Raw genomic sequence first — 19,726 nt, forward strand, 5'->3', positions numbered from 1 at the left:
TTGGCTGCTTTGAGACTCCTCAGGATAGTGATAAAGTGGGATATCAAATCCAAACTCCCCCTCCTCCTCCTCCTCCCCCTCCTCCCCCTCCTCCCCCTCCTCCTCCTCCTCCTCTTCTGTTTCTTGGCCAGACTAGTGTGTGGATAGACCTTGAGAATGGGATAGTCTTTATTTAGATTTCTGAAACTTATTTGTGGTGCTGTATTGGTGAATACCTAATTATTTTTTGTTCCTTTGAAATATATTGCAGAATACTTGCTCTCTAGACTCTGGGCATACAGACTTCTGCCTTGCAGGATGTTGTTTTACTAGAACCCTGAGGTCCACCAACCAGTCAGGTGCAAAATAGTAGCTGGAGTGGAGATGGGTGACAACATATTCCTAGAATTAAGGAATGGGTGCCTCTGAGCACATGTTTGCCCAGGAATTTGTTTTCATTCCCAGAACTGAGCACATAGTCCTGTCACACACAAATGTAGTCTTGGTTTTCCCCCTTTACACATCATCTCGGCAGCTGGATTGTGATGAGGGGCAGGGAGCCTTTTTGTTCAGAATTTTGCTAAACTACTAATAGATACAGATCTACATTCTTTGCACTCCTAAACCTGCCTTCCGTGTTTTGCTTTGCAAAGTTCTATCATATAGAAGTTAGATTTGCAGTGTTGTACTTCAGAGAAATAACTTACAGCTGTTCTTGAAAGTTAAGCCCCACTTGTGTGTAACGGCAGTTTCCAAATGAGATAACAGAAAAAGCTCGAGAAGGTTGCTTGGCTGGAATAGTTCTGCCATTTCCCCACAAAAAATAAGATAAACTCAACACAAGAAGGAAACTAATTTTGGAACACCTACTGCTGTTTTCTGTGGGAATTCTGGCATCAGCTGCTTAAACATTATGGAATGTTAAGGAACATTTCAATTGCTTGTTTTTTAAAAGGTATATATACAGTCATACCTCTTGTTACGTTCGGTTCAGGTTACGTCTTTTCAGGATGTGTCCTGTGGCGACGCGGAAGTACCGGAAAGGGTTACTTCCAGGTTTCGCCGCTCACGCATGTGCAGATGCGCAAAATGATTTCATGTGCAGAAGCGGCGAATCACGATGTGCACAAACGTGTGTTGCGTTCCTTTCCGGTTGCGAACGGGGCTCCAGAACAGATCCTGTTCGCAACCAGAGGTACCACTGTACAAAGTATAGGAACAGTCAGGCTGTGTGCTGATGCAGATATGGAGCTGAGAGGTGTAGGCAGTAGTTATGTGAGGAGTGAATATTTTTTGAGTGTGCATCTGTGTGAATGTGCATATATGTGAATACATGGGGAAGTATTTGAGACTGTGAAGGGCAAATGGCAAGAGAAGATATATTACACACAGAAAAAGAAGGTATTGCACATGTCAAAACCATATCCACAAATCTGTCTTGTCTCTACATGTATACATAGCAATATATTACAGTTTGACAACAGAGTTCTCTTGAATAACAAAGTGTACTGTAAAACATTTCAGATAGTGATATTTCCCTTGGGCTGGGGTTGTGAGGAATCCAAATGGAAGAAAAAGTTGCTCGCTTTAGGAGAGACTGCAGTTTAAACTAGTTAACATCGTTCTTGAGTGCCCTCTGCTGTCTGAATTGGGCTATGCCTGTATCATTAACAACATTACATTACTACGGTTTTATGACGTGATAAGATTTTACATTTTAATACAGAAAACAAAATAATTTGCAAGAAATTTAAGAAATGGCAGCTGCTGCTGTGAAGTTGGATCTTGACATTTTGTTACTCTTGCAAAGTATTTTAAAACATTTATTTGTGAAACTATCTGGCAGTCAAAACTGTGAAGATACATATTTCACATAATTGCTGCCAATAAATCTTTGCATGCCTTCAGTGTATTTTAATATATGTCATCCAAAGTAATGGTGCCATACTAAAACCATGTGTTTGTACTTCCCCAAAAAGCTGTTCTTTAGAGTCTGTACATAGATAAATGCAACATTTCCTTACAAACCAAATATCTCATATTATTTAAATGTTAGTCCTATGCAACTTAGACTTAGTTCAAGATAGACAAAATACTACTGCAGTGTCCATTTGGTAATTAAACTGAACTATAATTGTTGATTAGAGATGTTTTAAAATGTTTCCTAGAAGATGATCATTTGAACAATTTACTTAAATTTCAGTTCTCAGTGCCAAAGTTGTTATTAGTTGTCGTTTTTCACATTCAGGTTCTTCTGCATTTTTACCTTCTTGAAATCAAGTACAAAATTATTAAAATTTTACCTTCCATGAGCAGTCAATTGTTATCCTGTACAAATATTAGAAGACTTGCAACAGCTTTTTACTTCTTTGGGAAGCATTCCCATGCTCAGTTATTGCTTTCCCTTGCGATTAAATAATTGTGAAGCCTTGGGCAAAATACAGACAATGACAAATAGATTCCCCCCCCCCCAATGGAATTCTTATTTTAGGTCTTTTCCTTTGCTTTTGAATTTACTCATCAAAAGACAGGCAGAGCTTTTGGACTGTACATGAGGTGTTGTGCGTAAATTTACATATTGTTTTGTATCAACCAAGCATGAAGTGAGAAGAGTTAAATAGAAGAGATGCACAAAGAAGTAATTGTCATTCATTTTGTTAATTAGCATTAAAATCTTAATGTTAGTTTTTGCAGATTTTGCTACCCGATCAGTAGAAGACTTTGTTTTGTATGAGAACTGTCAGATTAATCAATAAACTTTGTCAGTTGATCTGACAGGAATCAGAGTTTTAGACTTCAAAATTGTAATAATTTGAAGATGCACAAATTAAAACTGGCAATCAAAAAAGAGAAATATTTTTCATGCAATTAGGTTATTGTAAAACATATTTGCAGATCACTTACAGTTTTTCTGTTGCGCTATACTATACACTATGCAAATATTATTAAAACTTATTATTCTATAGATACCTTTTCTCTAATTGAACACCAGACTTGTATAATCTATAATATTTAAAATTGAAAATGAGATCAAATGGAAACTAGAAAACCAGTGTCTAACTATTTGTCTGGTCAACTGCATTGTATGTTGGCTTCTGTTGAGTATTAACTTTGAAAAGTAAAGCATTCATAAGCATCATTTATGCTTAATTCAGTTTTAATAATCAAACTATCCTTGGATGTTACAATGCAAATATGGTTGAGAGTCGCTCCATGTTATTAATCAGAATCTCAAATGAGAGTAGGCGGATTACTCCTTTAGTTCTTGTATTAGGGTGGAATGGCACTAACATTCTTTGGATCTCCTGCTGACCTTTTAAGTACTTAGTGAATAAGGCTGCCTAGCTTCTCTCCTCAAAGCACTCGGGACACTGTAGTAGTGTTGGATTTTGAGAATCATATTGTAATTAAAAATGGTTGCCTGTCAAAAAGTATTACATTGCAAAAGTTGCATTTGTTAAAGCTATCCATTTAAAAAACGTCTTATGATAGATTTTATTTTACTTTTAAACAGTTATTAGGAATATTAATAAAATTTTCTTTATAATGCTGTTTTATTGCAGTATACTTTCATTTTAAATGCTTTGCATGTTCCTCTTTATTGCGCACAAAAACAAGTAATTATTTTATTTTGAGCTGTTTTTCAGTGACATATCACAATAGCACTACATTTCAGAGATTAGAACCCTTAGTCATTCAGTGATTTGAAAATTAAACAAATAAGACAACTGATATTTTCTTGTTTAAGCAGGACAATGCCATACTTACCCTTTATTGTTGGTATAAACCATTATTTGGCTGAGAACGATTAGCTATTTAAAACTTGCTACATAAATTAAAGAGAAGCTAAATGGATATGTGATTGTTGCCATTAGTAGCATTTTAGATTATACAGGCAATTATTGCGTTCATTATCCCGGAACAGCCCCTTTGCAAAACTATTGTGGTTGTCTTCAACATTATGTACAAATTTTCCCTGGGAGATTAAAATTTCTAGTGGCATATACGACTTTGTCATCACAGTTGTTTGAAACAAAACAAAACATTTTGATAAGGGAAATTGTTCTATAGGCATTGAAAATTGTAAAAACTCTTAAGAATACTCAGAATAAAATTTAAATCTATTTACGAATGAAGTCTTTTATGTTGTTTATGGTAATTTTAAATAGGATAACAGGTTTTTAGTCATAAAAAGATGAATTCCTTCTCTTTAGAAAGACAACACAAGACATGGAGATAAACAGCTTACAAGTTTTACATTTATTTCCCCCTTTTAACATGTATTAGAGCACAGGTTTTTTTGTGTGTACATAAAAATGATAAGGTAACGTGATAGACATATGACCATGGGAGAAAAGTTACCATGCATAGCCAATCACTTTAGCCGAAAAGACAAATTTGCTGGAGCAGTTGAAAAAGTGTTTACCTCTCAAACTTTTTGCAGTTTGTTTTAAAAGTTGTTTAAGTCTATTGAATAGACCCTAAGCTAGCATCCAAATCTGTCTTCATCAATTAGGAAAGTTTTTATCCTTTTGGTTATCTACATATGTGTATCCAGTGGGCTATGTATAATGTTTGGGCCCATAAATGCCATTTCTCAAAGGAAACTTTGTATTCATTTCTGTCAGGTTTTGTCTTGGCTTTTACAGTCTTTCAGTGCTATGATGCAGCAAGAAAAGTGTGAGGTACTGGTTATGCATATTGCAAGACAGTGATTCTTTATTTTATTACAAAAAAAGACCAACTCTAGAAGGCCAGATTAAATCATTCCTTTCACTTTTTAATGGGATTTGGATGAATAGAGTAAAATATGCACTTTGCATTCATTGATAGCATCTTTAGGTTGAGGTAATTGAGTCTTTTTTCCCTGACTGAATGAATAATGACTTCATCTGATCCTCAGCGAGGCCTGAAACTTAGACTGCCTTTGTCAATGCAAAAAGATCTGGGCTTTGAAACATGCTCTACTTCCCTGGCTTAATTTTTCTTCATTTTAATCCAGAAACCTATTTTTCTCAATAATTCAAGCATAAACTATGTAGTAGTTGAAGCAGCGGAAATTGCAAGATATTTGTCCTCGTTGTGCTGCTTTTTAAATGCAGCTGATAAATCAGCCACTGTGGTCTTCAGCTGCCTAGTTCTCAAGGGAAGGAACAGCTCAGAGACAAGCAAGAATGTTGGAATTTTCCAAAAGTATTTTAAATATAATTCTTAAACAAATTGTTTTTCCTCTTGAAATATTGTACCGTATTTGTCTCTCTGACGGGAGCTAAAGAGTTTTCTTATCAGGAATATTTCCATCAGAGATAATTAGCCAGCTGTCGCCATAGTGTCATCTAGAAGAGCCAATCAAAGTATTACACTGGTCTGAAGGGCTCCTTGTACCAATATGAGCCTTTGATTTTGAAATGGAGGTATTTGAAATATAAATGGTAAAAGACTGTGGAGCAATTTTTAATTACTGTAGCCTTTTTTCTTTTCATTTTTATTTTCGAATTCAGTAAAGTTTAAATTCAAATGCTTTGTAAAGCAAAGATTTAAACTAATACCGGTGTGTAGGGGGAAATTTTACCTTCATTTGGTGCTCATTTTCTTTTATTGAGTTCTATGGCCTTGGCCATATCTGAAAACAACATCAAAAAACAACTTTTTTGCCTTTTAGATTTACATCTGTCACACTTTGATGCATGCCTTTGGGATAAATAGGGGTAGCTGAAGCAAAGGCTGAGAGCTTCAGTGTGACAGTGAGTAGGGAACTATCTCCTATGATAGTTTCAGACTGCTTTCAGGGGAACAACAGCCATAAAAGAGGAGGCCTGCCCAGTTACAAATAAAATCCAGAAACTGAGAGCCTTCCATGCTGTCTAGGTTCACCTTAGTTCTCATGTTCTGAGTAAATGTTTGTTTAAGAGATTTCTTACCTGTACTTCACCATAAGGTCCCAGCGCTGGTTGCTTGCAACCATATAATTATACAACATAACAATCTAATAAAACAGTTTTAAAACAACAATGCAACAATGCCCAAAATATATGGGTAGAAACTGCTTTATCAGAAGGCTAAAACCATAGTTGTGTAATTGTGAAAATCAAAAAATGCAACTAAAACACAGAATTCAATTTCCTATGATTTTTTCATCGTTCATTTAAAAAATATTAAAATACTAATAGGAATAAACATAGGGTTGCCATACGTCCAGAATTTCCCAGACATAACCTGAATACTGCAGTTGGAAGCAGTTGCCTGGCAAAATGTCTGGGAAAATCAGAACATATGGCAACCCATGTCGGCAGTGTTGTTTTTGCCAATTTTCCTTAAAAATAGTTCAAAAATGTCATTTTGTGTTAGCCAAAATGTTTGAAAGTGTACAAGCAAAGTTTGAAATCTCAGAAGAATTAGTGTTGAGGGAGATGGAATAAGATATCCAGTATTCAGGAACAATGCTTCAGTGCTCTGCATTTTTCTCTGTCTCCCCCCTCCTAGTACCAGAATAGCAAAATCTGTGTATTAAATTATGTAAGGAGCACCTCATGCAAATATGCATAATTAGAATAAATAAAGGCAATTTGGTCTTTCTGATTACAAAATTTGAATTAGTTGGCACAAAATGTTATCTTCCTAATATCACGCAGTACATACAGCACTAGCTAAAAGCAGTTGGTTTTCTTCATGAGTTGCAAATTGAAAGACTTGTCACATGGTTGGCATTTTTTCATGGTTTACAGAAGTCTTCCCTGACCTGGTAGTCTCCAGATTCTTCAGCCACCACCCACCATGCTGGTTGATGGCCAAACCAGCTCTAGATGTCATGTGTTCTTTCCCTAGTATACTTCCATAAAAATGAACATTTGCAGGGAAGGTGCCTTCACACATATGGTTCTACGCGCCAAGGTTTCCTCAGGATCTGGGATCCTAACTGTCCAAGTTCTAGTTGTAGGTAGAACCTCCATGCATACAATGATGCACAAATGGCCCATCCTTACAGATATTTGTGCTGTGCACACAGACGTTAGGAGAAGTGCATGTGACGTTGCGGGCAGGGGCCATCCAGCATGGTCCCAATCCTTGCACCTTCGATGACATATTCAGGACCAAACAATGCCCAAAGAGGGCTATGGTTACACAGAATTTACCGTGGGGAGTGTAACATCTATGCCACTCTTGGGAAACTTTTGTGAAGTACCCTCAGAAGTGATAGGGTATAGGCTTCAAAGCTTGAAAATAGTGTTGACTGAGTAATTGTTCTGAAACCGACTTTTCTCACCTTCACAGTCGCTCACATCGAGATTGGCTCAGAAATCTCAGATTGCAAAAGGAGTGGCTGTTTTTTCTATTTTTCTATACTGTATATAAGTATAACATTGTAGAAGTATTTGTACAGCCTAATAATTTCTGAATTTATGTTGCTTCCTTTAGGTTGGCCTGCTGGATCTTGAACTGAATCAACTGACCAAAGCACTGTTCTTGGCTTTAGTTGCACTTTCCATTGTTATGGTAACCTTGCAAGGATTTGTGGGACCATGGTACCGCAACCTTTTTCGATTTCTTCTTCTTTTTTCCTACATAATCCCTATCAGGTACGTATAAGAACAAGAGAGAAACACAGATGTTTCATTTCACTAAATGTGGCTTTAAAAAAAACAAACCAAAACTGTACCTTCAGTTCTTCTTGTGTAGGAAATTGATCTTATCAGGAAGCTATAGTAGAAGGTACCAGCAAATCTGCTGATACTGAAGAGATCACTGTACCAAAAAACCATTCTGTTGTACTTGTTTGTATAATGTTAAATCTAGCTGAAATATTCCATGTAATAATCATATTACTTACATTAATGTTTTTTTAAAGGGTGTAATATTTGTATATTAGAAAATACATTGTGTATTTTGAAGGCTTGCTTGATTTTATTCAGGCATACATAATTTATCCTATTCTTCTAGTTAAAGCATTGTGCATGGAAACATTTTTACCCTGCTATTTAGATATCTTTAGTGTTAGGTTATTGGCCCCCTCTATATTTTAAAGATATATATGTTTTAGGTTATGCTGGAGATCACAAGCAAATAACATGTCTTCTGAATAGTTCAATTTATTAACTATTTAGTTACGCAAAACAAAGGAATGTACAGACATTACTGTGATCTTGTAATTTTCAAAACCAGCTTTCATTTAAAACATTTTACCTTGGTGGAATATTTCTCAGTAGAAAAAAATCACTCTGGACTACTCAAAGGTAACTTATGCTACTGGTTGATATTATTCCTTTTAGCTCTAATTGTAGACCTGGTGTGACAGAAGTGACCAGCACATTAAAAAAAATCAACACAGATTCTTCTGTATATAACAAAGCTGCAGATAGCCAAACTGGACAGTGATCTAAGTGATGAGTCATTTTCCTCTGTCCACAGGAGTTGCAGAAACCTAGAATAAAACAGGTTTAAGACATGCATGGATCATGATCTGATTAGAATTCTTCTACCTCTGTAGCTGTTTGACAAAAGTGTTAGCAGATTCCTTGGCTTCCTTGGGTCAATTCTTTAGCCAGATATTCCTCACTGACGCCAACCCCATTTTCTTACTCTTACACTATCTGATGAAAAAATTGGTCCAAGAGCTAAATGTACCCTGAAGGGCACAAATAACTGAATGCATATAAAAGTAATCTAAAGAGGGTCTAATTTGGGTGAATGAGCATATTGGATTATTACTCAATACCTGTTTTCCGTGCCGTGGTTTAGCACTGGAACTTATAAAGAAAATGCCTTTGAAATAGTGTGTCTTTCAGCGTGTATCTTTCCCTTAAACTGCTTAATAACTAGGCTTCACACAAGTGGGATTAAAAATCAGGAGCAACAAAGTAGTAGTTGTGATTTACACAAAGCTTTAACTTTCACCAGATTTCATTTTAGAAGTTCATTACTTTTAAAGTTTCAAGACTATTTCTGGTGTGACCGGTGAAGATGGGAGGAGCAGCAGTGCTGCAAACTGGATGACTAAAGGCAGTAGCTACTCTTCAGACGTGTAACTTTGGATCTAGTTATTCCTATTCAGAATATACCCAATGAAATTAATGACCATAGGTCTATTAATTTTATTGGGTCTACTCTGAGTAGATCTTAGTAGGAAACTGCTGATTCACAGGAACAAGCATGGCTTGGTTAGTTTTTAGGGCTTTTTTTTTTTTAAAAGAAACCAAAACATATGTTTTCTTCAATAACTATTGTTCTGGAATAGGAATTTCATTTGTAAAAATAATTCACACTGGACCTATTTCTGGAAAGTAAGGCATGATATGAAATAAGGTCTGGTACCATAACGATGTCTAGAGCTTTATTTTTGTCTTAGTAAAACTTGTCTTAGTAAATTGGCTTGCTACTTTTTGCTACCTTTTGTTAATCATTACAAATAAATCTGTGTATATTTGTGCCTGTAATTTTGTGTGTCTAGAGCAGTGTTTCCCAACCTTGTGCCTCCAGCTGTTTTTGAACTACAACTCCCATCATCCCTGACTAGCAAGACCAGTGGCAAGGGATGATGGGAGTTGTAGGCCAAAAACATCTGGAGGCACAAGGTTGGGAAACACTGGTCTAGAGATGTAGGAAGCTCTATGCTAGTCATTTTAATACATCAATTCTTGGTCTGACTTCCTGTCCCTTAAAAAAAAAGTGTTACAAGCTTTAGGAGTATCCAGATAAAGAAAACAAGTTTGTGTTTGTTAAACTATCAAGTGTCTCTCTAAAGTTAAATCACATATTCTGTTATCACAAATTCAGAAATGGAGCCCATATACACGAGCAGTATTTGAAATTCTTGATTTGGCACTTCAGGGATGTAGAAGAACCACGATTCACAGATCAAGAGCAGACTGCCAGACCGTGGGTATGCTCCCTGCTCTACCTGAGTCTGGCATTATGCATTTGAAATGATGGGTTTTCAGTGACAATTTTCATTTTAACTCAGCTGGCAATGCTCTGACCACACTTTTCAGACTGTAATTATGATGCACAGTTTCCTTTAGATTACATCTTTCTAGGTAACATAGTATTGGCATTGCTTTTGAGTTGCCAGTTTCTGCATCATGAAAATGTGTTGCAACAAGGCTTTGTCTCCATTAGAATCTAGAAAATGCTGCTTTTGGGAGATATTTAAGACTTCCCAAAGATTTAATAGTTATTACAATGCTGTTGTGATGCTTAACCACATGATCATAATAATCAGGCGAAGTTGGCAATTGCAGGTATGTAATCAAGCATCTATGAGTGTTTCATGCACCATACATCAAGTTTTGGGCATCAGTAAGCAGAATGAAATAAAGAAAACAAAGTTGGAAAGAAATAGTTTTATTTGCTTCCCTTTTAGTTCTTTTGCCTACTACAGGTCAAATATTTCTATCACAGCTCCCCTAAGGAATTTTATTTGGGCTAAAGGCAGCTGGAAGTTATTGTGCATGACACTACAAAACTATTCTAAGTAAATCATCGGGTGAAAGGATACTATTAGCCCATCAGGAGATCAGCATTCTGCAATGCTGGCAAGGTAGTGACTAACAGCATAACAGAACATTATCTTAGGGCCTTTCCAGATGACTTTTTTAGCACAGTAATTGCACAGTTAGTTGTTGCGCGGAATCCTGACACTCTTTCTCAATGTTGCGCTTTTACAGTGATATTTGCCCAGTGCTCAGAGTGTGATATTTTGTGGCTGGGGAAATGCTGTTTCCCCCATGCAGGTAACATGTTCTCTTCAATTGTATGTGCTCTGTAGAATCCCATTGCATAAATAGAGAGAAGTGGTGGGGGATTTCAGTGCAAATGGTTAGAGTACACACAATCCTGCAGCTTGTTTCTGATATCAGAAAACTTGCTTCCTTCTGCATCTAAGCAGTGCCAATACAGAACCAAGAATTCCAAACCTGCCCATATATATTGTGCCTAATTGACCCAATTTCAATTATTAGCTGTTGCCAGAACTATCATTAGGGACAAATTACATAAAGCTTCCACCCACTCCCTGATCTATATTTTTAAGGGATCTGTTTTATATTTATGTTGGTTCTTTAGAATGAGGTGCTCCCCTGTTCTTTTAAGGAAAATGCCATCAAGATTGCCCACTCAGGAATGGGTCTCCATTTAGTGAACCCTTATTTATGTTGGTCTTTAAAAGCTGTGTACTCAAAGTTTCCAGTGTGTAAACACACATTCATTCTGTTTTTTGTTTGTTTGTTTTTAAAGCAAGCAGTGAACATTAACACAGCTTGATGCCATGATAATGCTAGCACCAAGAGGAAAAAATGTTTTTATAGACCACGAAGGGTCCCTAATGGGCACGAGTGTTGGATATCTATAAAAGCTTCTCTCATTTTATCTAAGACTTACTGTAGGGAAGATTGGTGAGAGACGAAAATATGCATTCAGTTTTAGATATATCCCAAAGGGTGCATGGGCCTTATATAATGTTGGGTATAAAGTTGCCCTTTTTCTGTACAGTATATGCATCTGGCATGTTAGCTTCCAATCATTCTCATCTTTTCAGCAATGAACATTGACTACTTGTCATTCATGTCAGTAGGCAGAACTTGACAGGAAGTGCTTTGGGTTTTTAATGCCTTCCCTCAGTCACTCTTCCTACCCTTTTAATCCCTGGGGAGAACATTCCACAAGTGGGGAGCCACCACAGAAAAGGCCCGTTCTCATGTTGACACCCTCCACTCTTGTGGAGCTGGCACACGAACAAGGGCCTCAAATGATGATTGCAGGGTCTGAGTCAGTTCATATGGGAAGAGCCTGTCCTTGAGGTATTGTGGTCCTGAGCTATTTAAGGCTTTATAAGTCTAAGGCAACACTGTGAATTGGCCCCAGAAATTAACTGGCAGCCAGTGCAGTCAGGCCAGAATTGGTGTTATTTGCTCAAACCATCTTATCCTAGTGAGGAACCTGGGTGCTGAATTCTGTTTAATGTCTTAATTTGTATATTAAGATACTTTTATAACTGTTTAGAGTAGGTAGTGTCTTGATAACATAAATGTTTTAAGTTTTTTGTATCAATCCAGTATATTTTCTTTTAATTGTTGAATGATTCTGTGTACATAGTGGCAGCCTTTGGCTATGTGCAATAAAACTGACTGACTGACTGGGTGCTAAATTCTGCACTAACTGAAGTTTCTGAACTGTCTTCAGAGACGGCCCCACCTATAACAAGTTGGAGTAATCCAACCTAGAAGTTACCAGAGGATAGACAACAGTAATTATGCTATACCTGTCCATTTTAATATATATGTTCTGCTTCTATTTAATTTAATAAACACTAGGTTCAAAGGAGAGCATTGCTTTAAGAAGATACTTGTTAATAACTTACATTTGCTACAGTATCATGCGAGGAAAAGGCTATTTAATATGATGCCATCAGCGTGCACAGTGTTTTGCAAATCTAAAGCACCAATGTAAAATTCAGTGCAAAGGAAAGAACAGCACGAGGTGTGAATACAAATGCAAGAGTTAGAAGGGAAGAATATATGGTTTCCAATTATACAATCTTAGGTATAGTTATAGTAGATAAGGGTTTGTGACAAAAGTGTCATAGAAAACAGAGGTTTTTAGACAGTATTTGAAGGAAGTAAGGTGGTTGCATGCAAATGTTTTAAGACACAATACCAGGCAAGAAAAGGTAGAGTTCTTTCAGGGAGCAGGAAACCTTCAGCTGGCTGAAGTTTGTGGCACTGAATGAATGAAACCACAAGAAGGGACATGAGAGGATATAAGAGAGAGTGGTAAGGACCACAAGGCAATGGAAGACATTGAAGGGTAAGGAGTTTGTGGTGGATCCACATGTACACACAAAGCCAACATAGGTTTTTAAGGAGGGATGTGTGGGCAGAGTGACAAGAGGCTAATTGTTTTGGTGAACTGCGCACTTGCAGCATTGTGATTGTGTATGCAAACATGCTAAAACCTGAAAATGTGTTTATTGTGAGATAGATAGATAGATAGATAGATAGATAGATAGATAGATAGATATAGGCGCTCAAGATTTTCATCTGCCACAATGCCTTTATGAACCAGGACCTTACTACAGCTTAACCAGAAAATATATCAGTGCAGTGGTCTAAGATTGAAATGTCAAGCACAAACACTAAATTGAATAATCTACTGATAAAAGGAAAGATTGGATGTGCCTAAATCCTGATTTCTGTGAGAGTCAGGAAGAAAATTTTCCTGGGTTAATTGAGTGATTAAAGCATAACTAGCTCTTCAAACTATTTTTAATACAATTTGAACACTCTTGCCTCTTGATATAAAGCTCCAGCTCATAGGACCATCAGTTGCTTATTTAGATAAACTCCGCTATTGGTTTAACGTTTTGTTTACTGTCATAAAGAGTGAAGTTGTTAAACACAAGAGGGACATATGTGTATTTTTCAGTTTACGTGTGAACCTAGATATGGGCAAAGCAGCCTATGGATGGATGATTATGAAAGATGACAATATACCTGGAACAGTTGTCCGAACAAGCACCATACCTGAAGAACTAGGTCGTCTGGTGTATCTACTGACTGATAAAACAGGTACAACTTTTAACTGTATTCTATGAATGAATGTTATTTATAGAATTAGTGCTGTTGATATATTTCATGATTTGGGTGCCCCAGTCTAAACGTTGTAAGATCTGTTACCGTGATATAACACCTGTTACTTTAAGTTAAGCTAATGTTTTAACTATGTGTTTATGACCAAAGTCCAATAAAAGAGAAAATCAACCCTTGCCTCTCTGTGGATACAGAAGGGCAATATGTAGAAAAAAGAGATACCATTTTTATACTAGAAATGCTCACAATAATTATTTGTTTGCCCTATGAGATAGATTTACTGTTCCATTTTACAGGGGATGAATGAAAATGAAAATGACTTGCCCAGAATTTCAAACAAAATCTCCCATGTTGTTGGTCATTTCTGTTTTCTATTTAAACTGATATGAATAAAAGGGGGGGGGGACACTCATCCCTTGGAGTGCCCATGGTTTAAGTCCTTTGTAAATATGTACTTCTGCATTTCCACAGTAGTTTAAAAGATACTTGGCTTGTGCAATAATGTGTACTGTTTCACCATTAAAATGTGGATGTTCAACTTAAAACAAATTATTGTGATTTTTTTAAAAAGACCACTCAGGTTAATGATATTTTGATGGGGTTGTCCCACTTAACCCCATCCCAAAAGTGGGGTTCCCTGTATCGAGAATGAGAAGAGAATAATGAAAATAGCTTGCAAAACACAGTGGCTCTAGCTTCTCTTGAAATGATTAAGTATTATTTGTAGAGTCTAAGGAGCATTACATTACTAACATAATTGCAAGGTAGTCCTTTGTATGATTGTAAATTGGGTTTGTGCTTCATCAATAAGCTTTTTGACAAGAAGCGTCCATCACAGTGGCTCTCTCATTTGCCACAGCAGAATAGAAAATGAAGTATCCCAATAATTGCATTATAGTTTCCTTATTGTGGGACAAGAAAGCAATGTGGTATAATTAGGTTTGATTGGAGTGCATGTTTCCGGTAAGATCTGAAATTAATGATGTTGCTATAGTGACACATCTGCGGCCACCAGTGCGTGAAACATAAAGTAATTCATTCGACAAGAGAAGACATCTGTTAACTGCAAGGATGCAGAGCATATTGACACTGACCAGAAATACTAGACGTTATGTGATAAATGAACAAATGATGCTGAAACAGGAGGACAGATAATTTGTACTTAATCTGCTGGGAGAACTTTAATCTTCTCACTGGTTGCATTTGACAATACCATTGTTTAAAGAACAATGCTGCAGAGAACTCATAAATTTTAAAACTTAACTCAGGGTGCAGCCTATTAAAGCAATACATTAATTCCTTTGTTAGGGAGTTTTTATCTTCATGTAGAACAAAGCCATTACTAAAAACACCCACTAAAACAACAGGTTCTTTAGGACTCACATTTTAATTATAGCATCCATTACCCAAAATGCCAGGCTGTTTGGACTTGAATCACATATAAGTTTGACAGAAAGGCGTCATCCATTACTTGGGGTGGGGGACTCTTTGCAGTGTGTTTTCCAAGGGCAGCTGAGCATGACATTTTAGTCTCTCGAGGGCACAAGAAGTTCCTAACAACAAAAAGAAAGAAAAAGATATTTGGCAATATGTATTGAATGTTTTTGACATCTAGAATCTGATACTGCAACTTCCCTGCCCTTCCTGACAGTAACCACAGTATTCAATTATAACAAACACAAACCATCTTCCAAGCACAGTTATTTACTAATGCATATGCTCGCATTTGAGTGCTGTAATTAACATTTTAGCGGCTGTGTGGACCAAATGAGATACTTAGCACATGTAATAGTTGAACAGATGCAGAGAGTAATGGAATTCATAATCTTCTGGGGAAGCCCTGTATTAGGGACTAATGTGTTAACAGTGGAGGTTTGTGTTTAAAATTAATCTAGAGTTAACATATGTTAAGCTTTGCATGAAGAAAACCAAGGGTACCACTTTATGAGATTAATGCAGACCACAGGCTTATTATCCTGGGCATCCACAATGAGAGCAAGAATCCATTGGAAATGCTCGTGTCACTTCCACTTCTACATGTTTTGGGAATGCTTTATAATATCCAGTCGTTCCATAACTATTAGAAACTGGAGGGCCTCCATATGTACATATATTCTCTCTGAGAGAATTTGTTCCTTATGAATCCTCCTATGTAACTCACTATTCTTTCATCACAGGAGTGATGAATGGAGACAGCTAGAACAGGAATGCTCTTCCTTTGAGAAAAGCACTTCTCAGTAATATCTAGATAAGTCTCTCTTTTGAGTGAAAGGCATAGCAATGTTCTTACAGATATGTTCTTAACAATATGGTTATGCCAGACTGTCATCTACCCTCCCACACCTACTTCGGGGAAGGAAAGAGTGATAGTGAGTAGAGTGAACACACATCTGTGTTTTTTGCATACATGATGCCATAGTGGTACTAATTCAGATGTGAACATTTGAGTGGGAGGACATATACACACATGATGTTTTGCTTTTTGCAGTCACAGGTTTGCTACAATGAAAGCAGTTGACTAGAAAAGACTTAAGGATAGAACGGATGTCAACTCCGTCACTAGATGTCAGGGGCTGTCTGGACACTGAGGAGTGGTGGCTGGATACTAATGAATGGGCACCAGGAGAAGGGGGGTTGGAGACTGACTTGGAAGAAGGGATCACTTGCAGATAGCTGATATTCAGCTTTTGCAAGAGCTGTAAATGAGCAAGATCTACATACGAAAAGTAGAAAGACACCAAGAGGCTTGGCATGCAGTTGAATACAGGAAAGCTGATAAGTGGATTTCATTGCAACATGTTGTGCATCATCACAGTTAGGTTTAGAGGATTCTACAGTGCCACCAAGGCAACCCCAAGGCCAAATATATATTCTTCAGGTTCTCAAGAACCCTCATAGTTTGAAAAGTAGGAAAAAAACCTTCTTATTTAGATAGACAGTGATTTGTGCCTTCCTGTGAGGTACCCATACTAGATCCAAAAAAATAACAAACACAGATCGTAGGCAGGGAAATGGGGATGAGCGAGGCAATGAAAGGATAATGGCTAAAGCTAGAGAAGCGAGCTCCAGCAGCAGTTGATGGTATTAGAGTATCTTGAAGACGCGGAGCAGCTTCTGTATATGTCCCAAAAAGCTGATCAGCCTGGGGATATGAGGGTTTACTTGTAGTGAAGGGGCTTATCAGTGGGTGGTGACCTGAATTTGTAACGGGGTTTTCACTGGTGTCCCGGAATGAGTAAGGTAATATTAAATAAAATACAGAGGTTATGAGTAGTTGTCAGGGTTCACATCATTTAAATTTCCTGCCACAGAGTTGTAGCAGATTTAAGCAGACATCTTAACCAATCATACTGTGTACCCCTGAGCTTGTATTTCCCAGGAAATAACATAAGAGGGTGCTTACTTTTAATTAGAGCGCAGTATGCTTACTGAAGGAAAGCTATCACTTGCAAGGAATAATTAATGGCTGGATTAGTGGCATTTTCTGCATTAGATGTGTCACTGGGTTTGTGTGATTAATTAGGTTTGCACGTACATATCTCATTATGCATATTGTTAGTAACTTTGGGGGCATTGTTGTCAGCAACACCTGGAGGGCCATAAGTTCCTCACCTTTGATTTAGATCATTAGTAAAGGTTTTTTATACTTATACCGCCTACCATCTTGCTCTCCTGGAAGAACCGCCTTGTTCCTATGGACTGAATAAGGAGCTACATCATTGCTGTTGGTGTAGGGCTGTCAAACATCAAGACCCAAGGGGCTTTTAAAGAGGCTCTGAGTCTCTGCAATGCTTGATCCAAACTGCTGGGCAAAACTGCTGGGGACCTGCTGCTCCTGCTCCTTTGCTTTTTTAAGGGCAAGCAATGGCATCTTGAAAGAAGTTTTAGATGGTAGTGAAGTGGAAACTGGAATTTTAAGAAGCAAGTTATGAAAGAGTTGTGAAGTAAATGTGGCTGGTGTTGTCTGTGGGCTATTTTTATAAGTTAGCCACTGATCTGTTACTGGCTCACCATTAAAATGGGGAAGTTTGTGTGTGACCCCTGTGCAGGGTTGAGGTTGAGAGATTTTGGTTCTCCAACCTTTTTGAGTTTGATGCCTGAGTGCTAGATGTTCTTGAAAATATCACAGCAATTAAGCAACTGTTTACACAATATGAAAGGTTATGTTCTCTTGCAACTCCTAGCAAAGTTGCTTATAATTACCTAAGCAGTATTTGCTTGTTTCATTGTGGCTTTATTAGAATTTTGGTATTAGGCCAAACTAGCATCTAGTAATATTTAATCAGAGATCTCTGCATCTGCTTTAAGAAAACTTCCCTGGTATTCTGTTGTGAACTGCATCTGTTGTCACCCATGGAATGATGCCTGCAGGACTTTATCTTTAGAAATTAATTTCTTGTTTGCCTGCTTTCTTCTGTGTTTAATGATACACTCATAGACAAAACTCGTTGCTTCATTAAAGAGCATTAAAAAAATTGCTATAACAATCCCACACAAACTTTTTGTTTAAGATACTTTCCTTATGTGTTAAATGAGTGTCTTTTGATCATTTGATGGCTGCTGTGCCCGCTTTGTGTCTTTGAAACCTCTGTTCAAACTAGCAAACCTTACCAATTAAAGGTTCTGTAATTTACCATTTACGATAAGCTATATGAGATTAACATTTTAGTATAACTGCTGTAAACCTAGGGTTCTATCCAATGTGTGCAAGAGGAACAGACTTATGCTTGTGCAATGGGACTTAATTTTCCTTTCTCCCCCATTGCAGCATTACTAGCACTCTCAATCTCTGCTTCATGGGATAAATAGGGAAACCCTCCATAGTAGATTCTGGCAATGCACAGGGGGCTGCAGGGAGGAGAGGAGGAAACAAAGCCTTGTGCGAGCAGTAGTTTGCTTGTGCACCATTGGATTCTGTCCCTATTTTCAAAGGTATAAATGAAAATTAAATTGTAATTCTTTGTTCTGCTTCATGGTCTCCGTGCAGGCACACATGTGTTATCTTCCTATATAGATTGGGATTCAGGATCCTGCAAGCTAGTATTTGCAACCTGTCAGCTCTAGTGGGGTAACCCACCTACACTGAGCATAGTTTTAACTATGGAAAGGCAGCATACAAATAAAATGATTATGCTTCAAGCAACAGAATTTTGAACCAGTGCTGACTGCCCTCAGTAGTTTGGTTATTTTACCTACAGTTGCACCCTCCATCATATATATGCCTGTACAAAGAAGAAAACTATGTTGCTTATACGTAATCAGTTACATCTGTACAGTTACACAGTTCCATCCTCCTTCCCAGCTTCAGACATTCTATTTAGTTGCTTCTACATCAAACTAGAGAAAAAACAGAAATGAACAGCACTTGCTCTGCTCTTTGAATCACACATATGAGGAGGACATTTCCCCGCTCAGAGGCTTTGGATCACTGTTAGCATTTGCTTTTCGTGCACCGTATTGCAGTCATGAGCCATGACTACTGATTCAATAAATCTACTTTGATTTTAAAGATTAAAAAATGATGCAAAAATTGGCACCTTCTGAACTTCAGCTCATCTCTAATATTAAGTAAACTTGCTAATCATTTACTATGCTTGCTTCATGGCACGACTGGAGCACTAGTTTTAAACTTGTAAAGTTTTCTAAGTCCTGGGTATTGCATACCTCATAAAATACCTCTTTGTTTACCTATATCAAATCAGCTGAGGAAAGCTAGCTTTGTCTATTTCCAGGTTTTACAGTGATGGAATGAACTCCATGAGCATATCTTCTAGTGTTAAATTCTGCTGGCACATTAGGATGGTTTGTAAACACACTGCATATGCTTATACTCATTAATTTCAGTGGGACTAAGTGCACATAATTGGATGCAGCATCACGGCACATAGTGATTGATGCCTCACTGAAGGAAACTGCAGAAATTCCATTGATTATTATGGTTCTGGACTGAACTCTAAATATGCACTTTAATTTATTATAAATACGTCCGTGTGTGAAATGGAATAAAGTTACTTCCCCAAAGACATGTTACAAACTGATTTGGTCTGATAATTGTATGATCAAGAGTAAGTCATGAATATTGTACAAATCAAGGGAAGGGAGAAGTTGAATCTGTGCCATGTGCAGTTGGAAAGAAAGATCTAAATCAGACAACCATGAACATACCT

At 37.3% G+C, this 19,726-nt stretch overlaps 1 protein-coding gene across 8 annotated transcripts in view; it reads left to right on the forward strand.

Annotated features, from left to right (window-relative positions):
* Positions 1–19,726, forward strand: part of ATP9B (ATPase phospholipid transporting 9B) — a 115,138-nt gene that overhangs the window by 68,179 nt on the left and 27,233 nt on the right. For all 8 annotated transcript variants that reach the window (XM_077933210.1, XM_077933211.1, XM_077933212.1 and 5 more), the window contains 2 exons: positions 7,396–7,556; positions 13,396–13,538. In XM_077933210.1, coding sequence (XP_077789336.1) covers positions 7,396–7,556; positions 13,396–13,538 — 304 coding nt within the window. The remainder of the gene's footprint in view (positions 1–7,395; positions 7,557–13,395; positions 13,539–19,726) is intronic.

The sequence above is a fragment of the Podarcis muralis genome, chromosome 8, assembly GCF_964188315.1.
Source record: "Podarcis muralis chromosome 8, rPodMur119.hap1.1, whole genome shotgun sequence".
NCBI lineage: Eukaryota > Metazoa > Chordata > Lepidosauria > Squamata > Lacertidae > Podarcis > Podarcis muralis.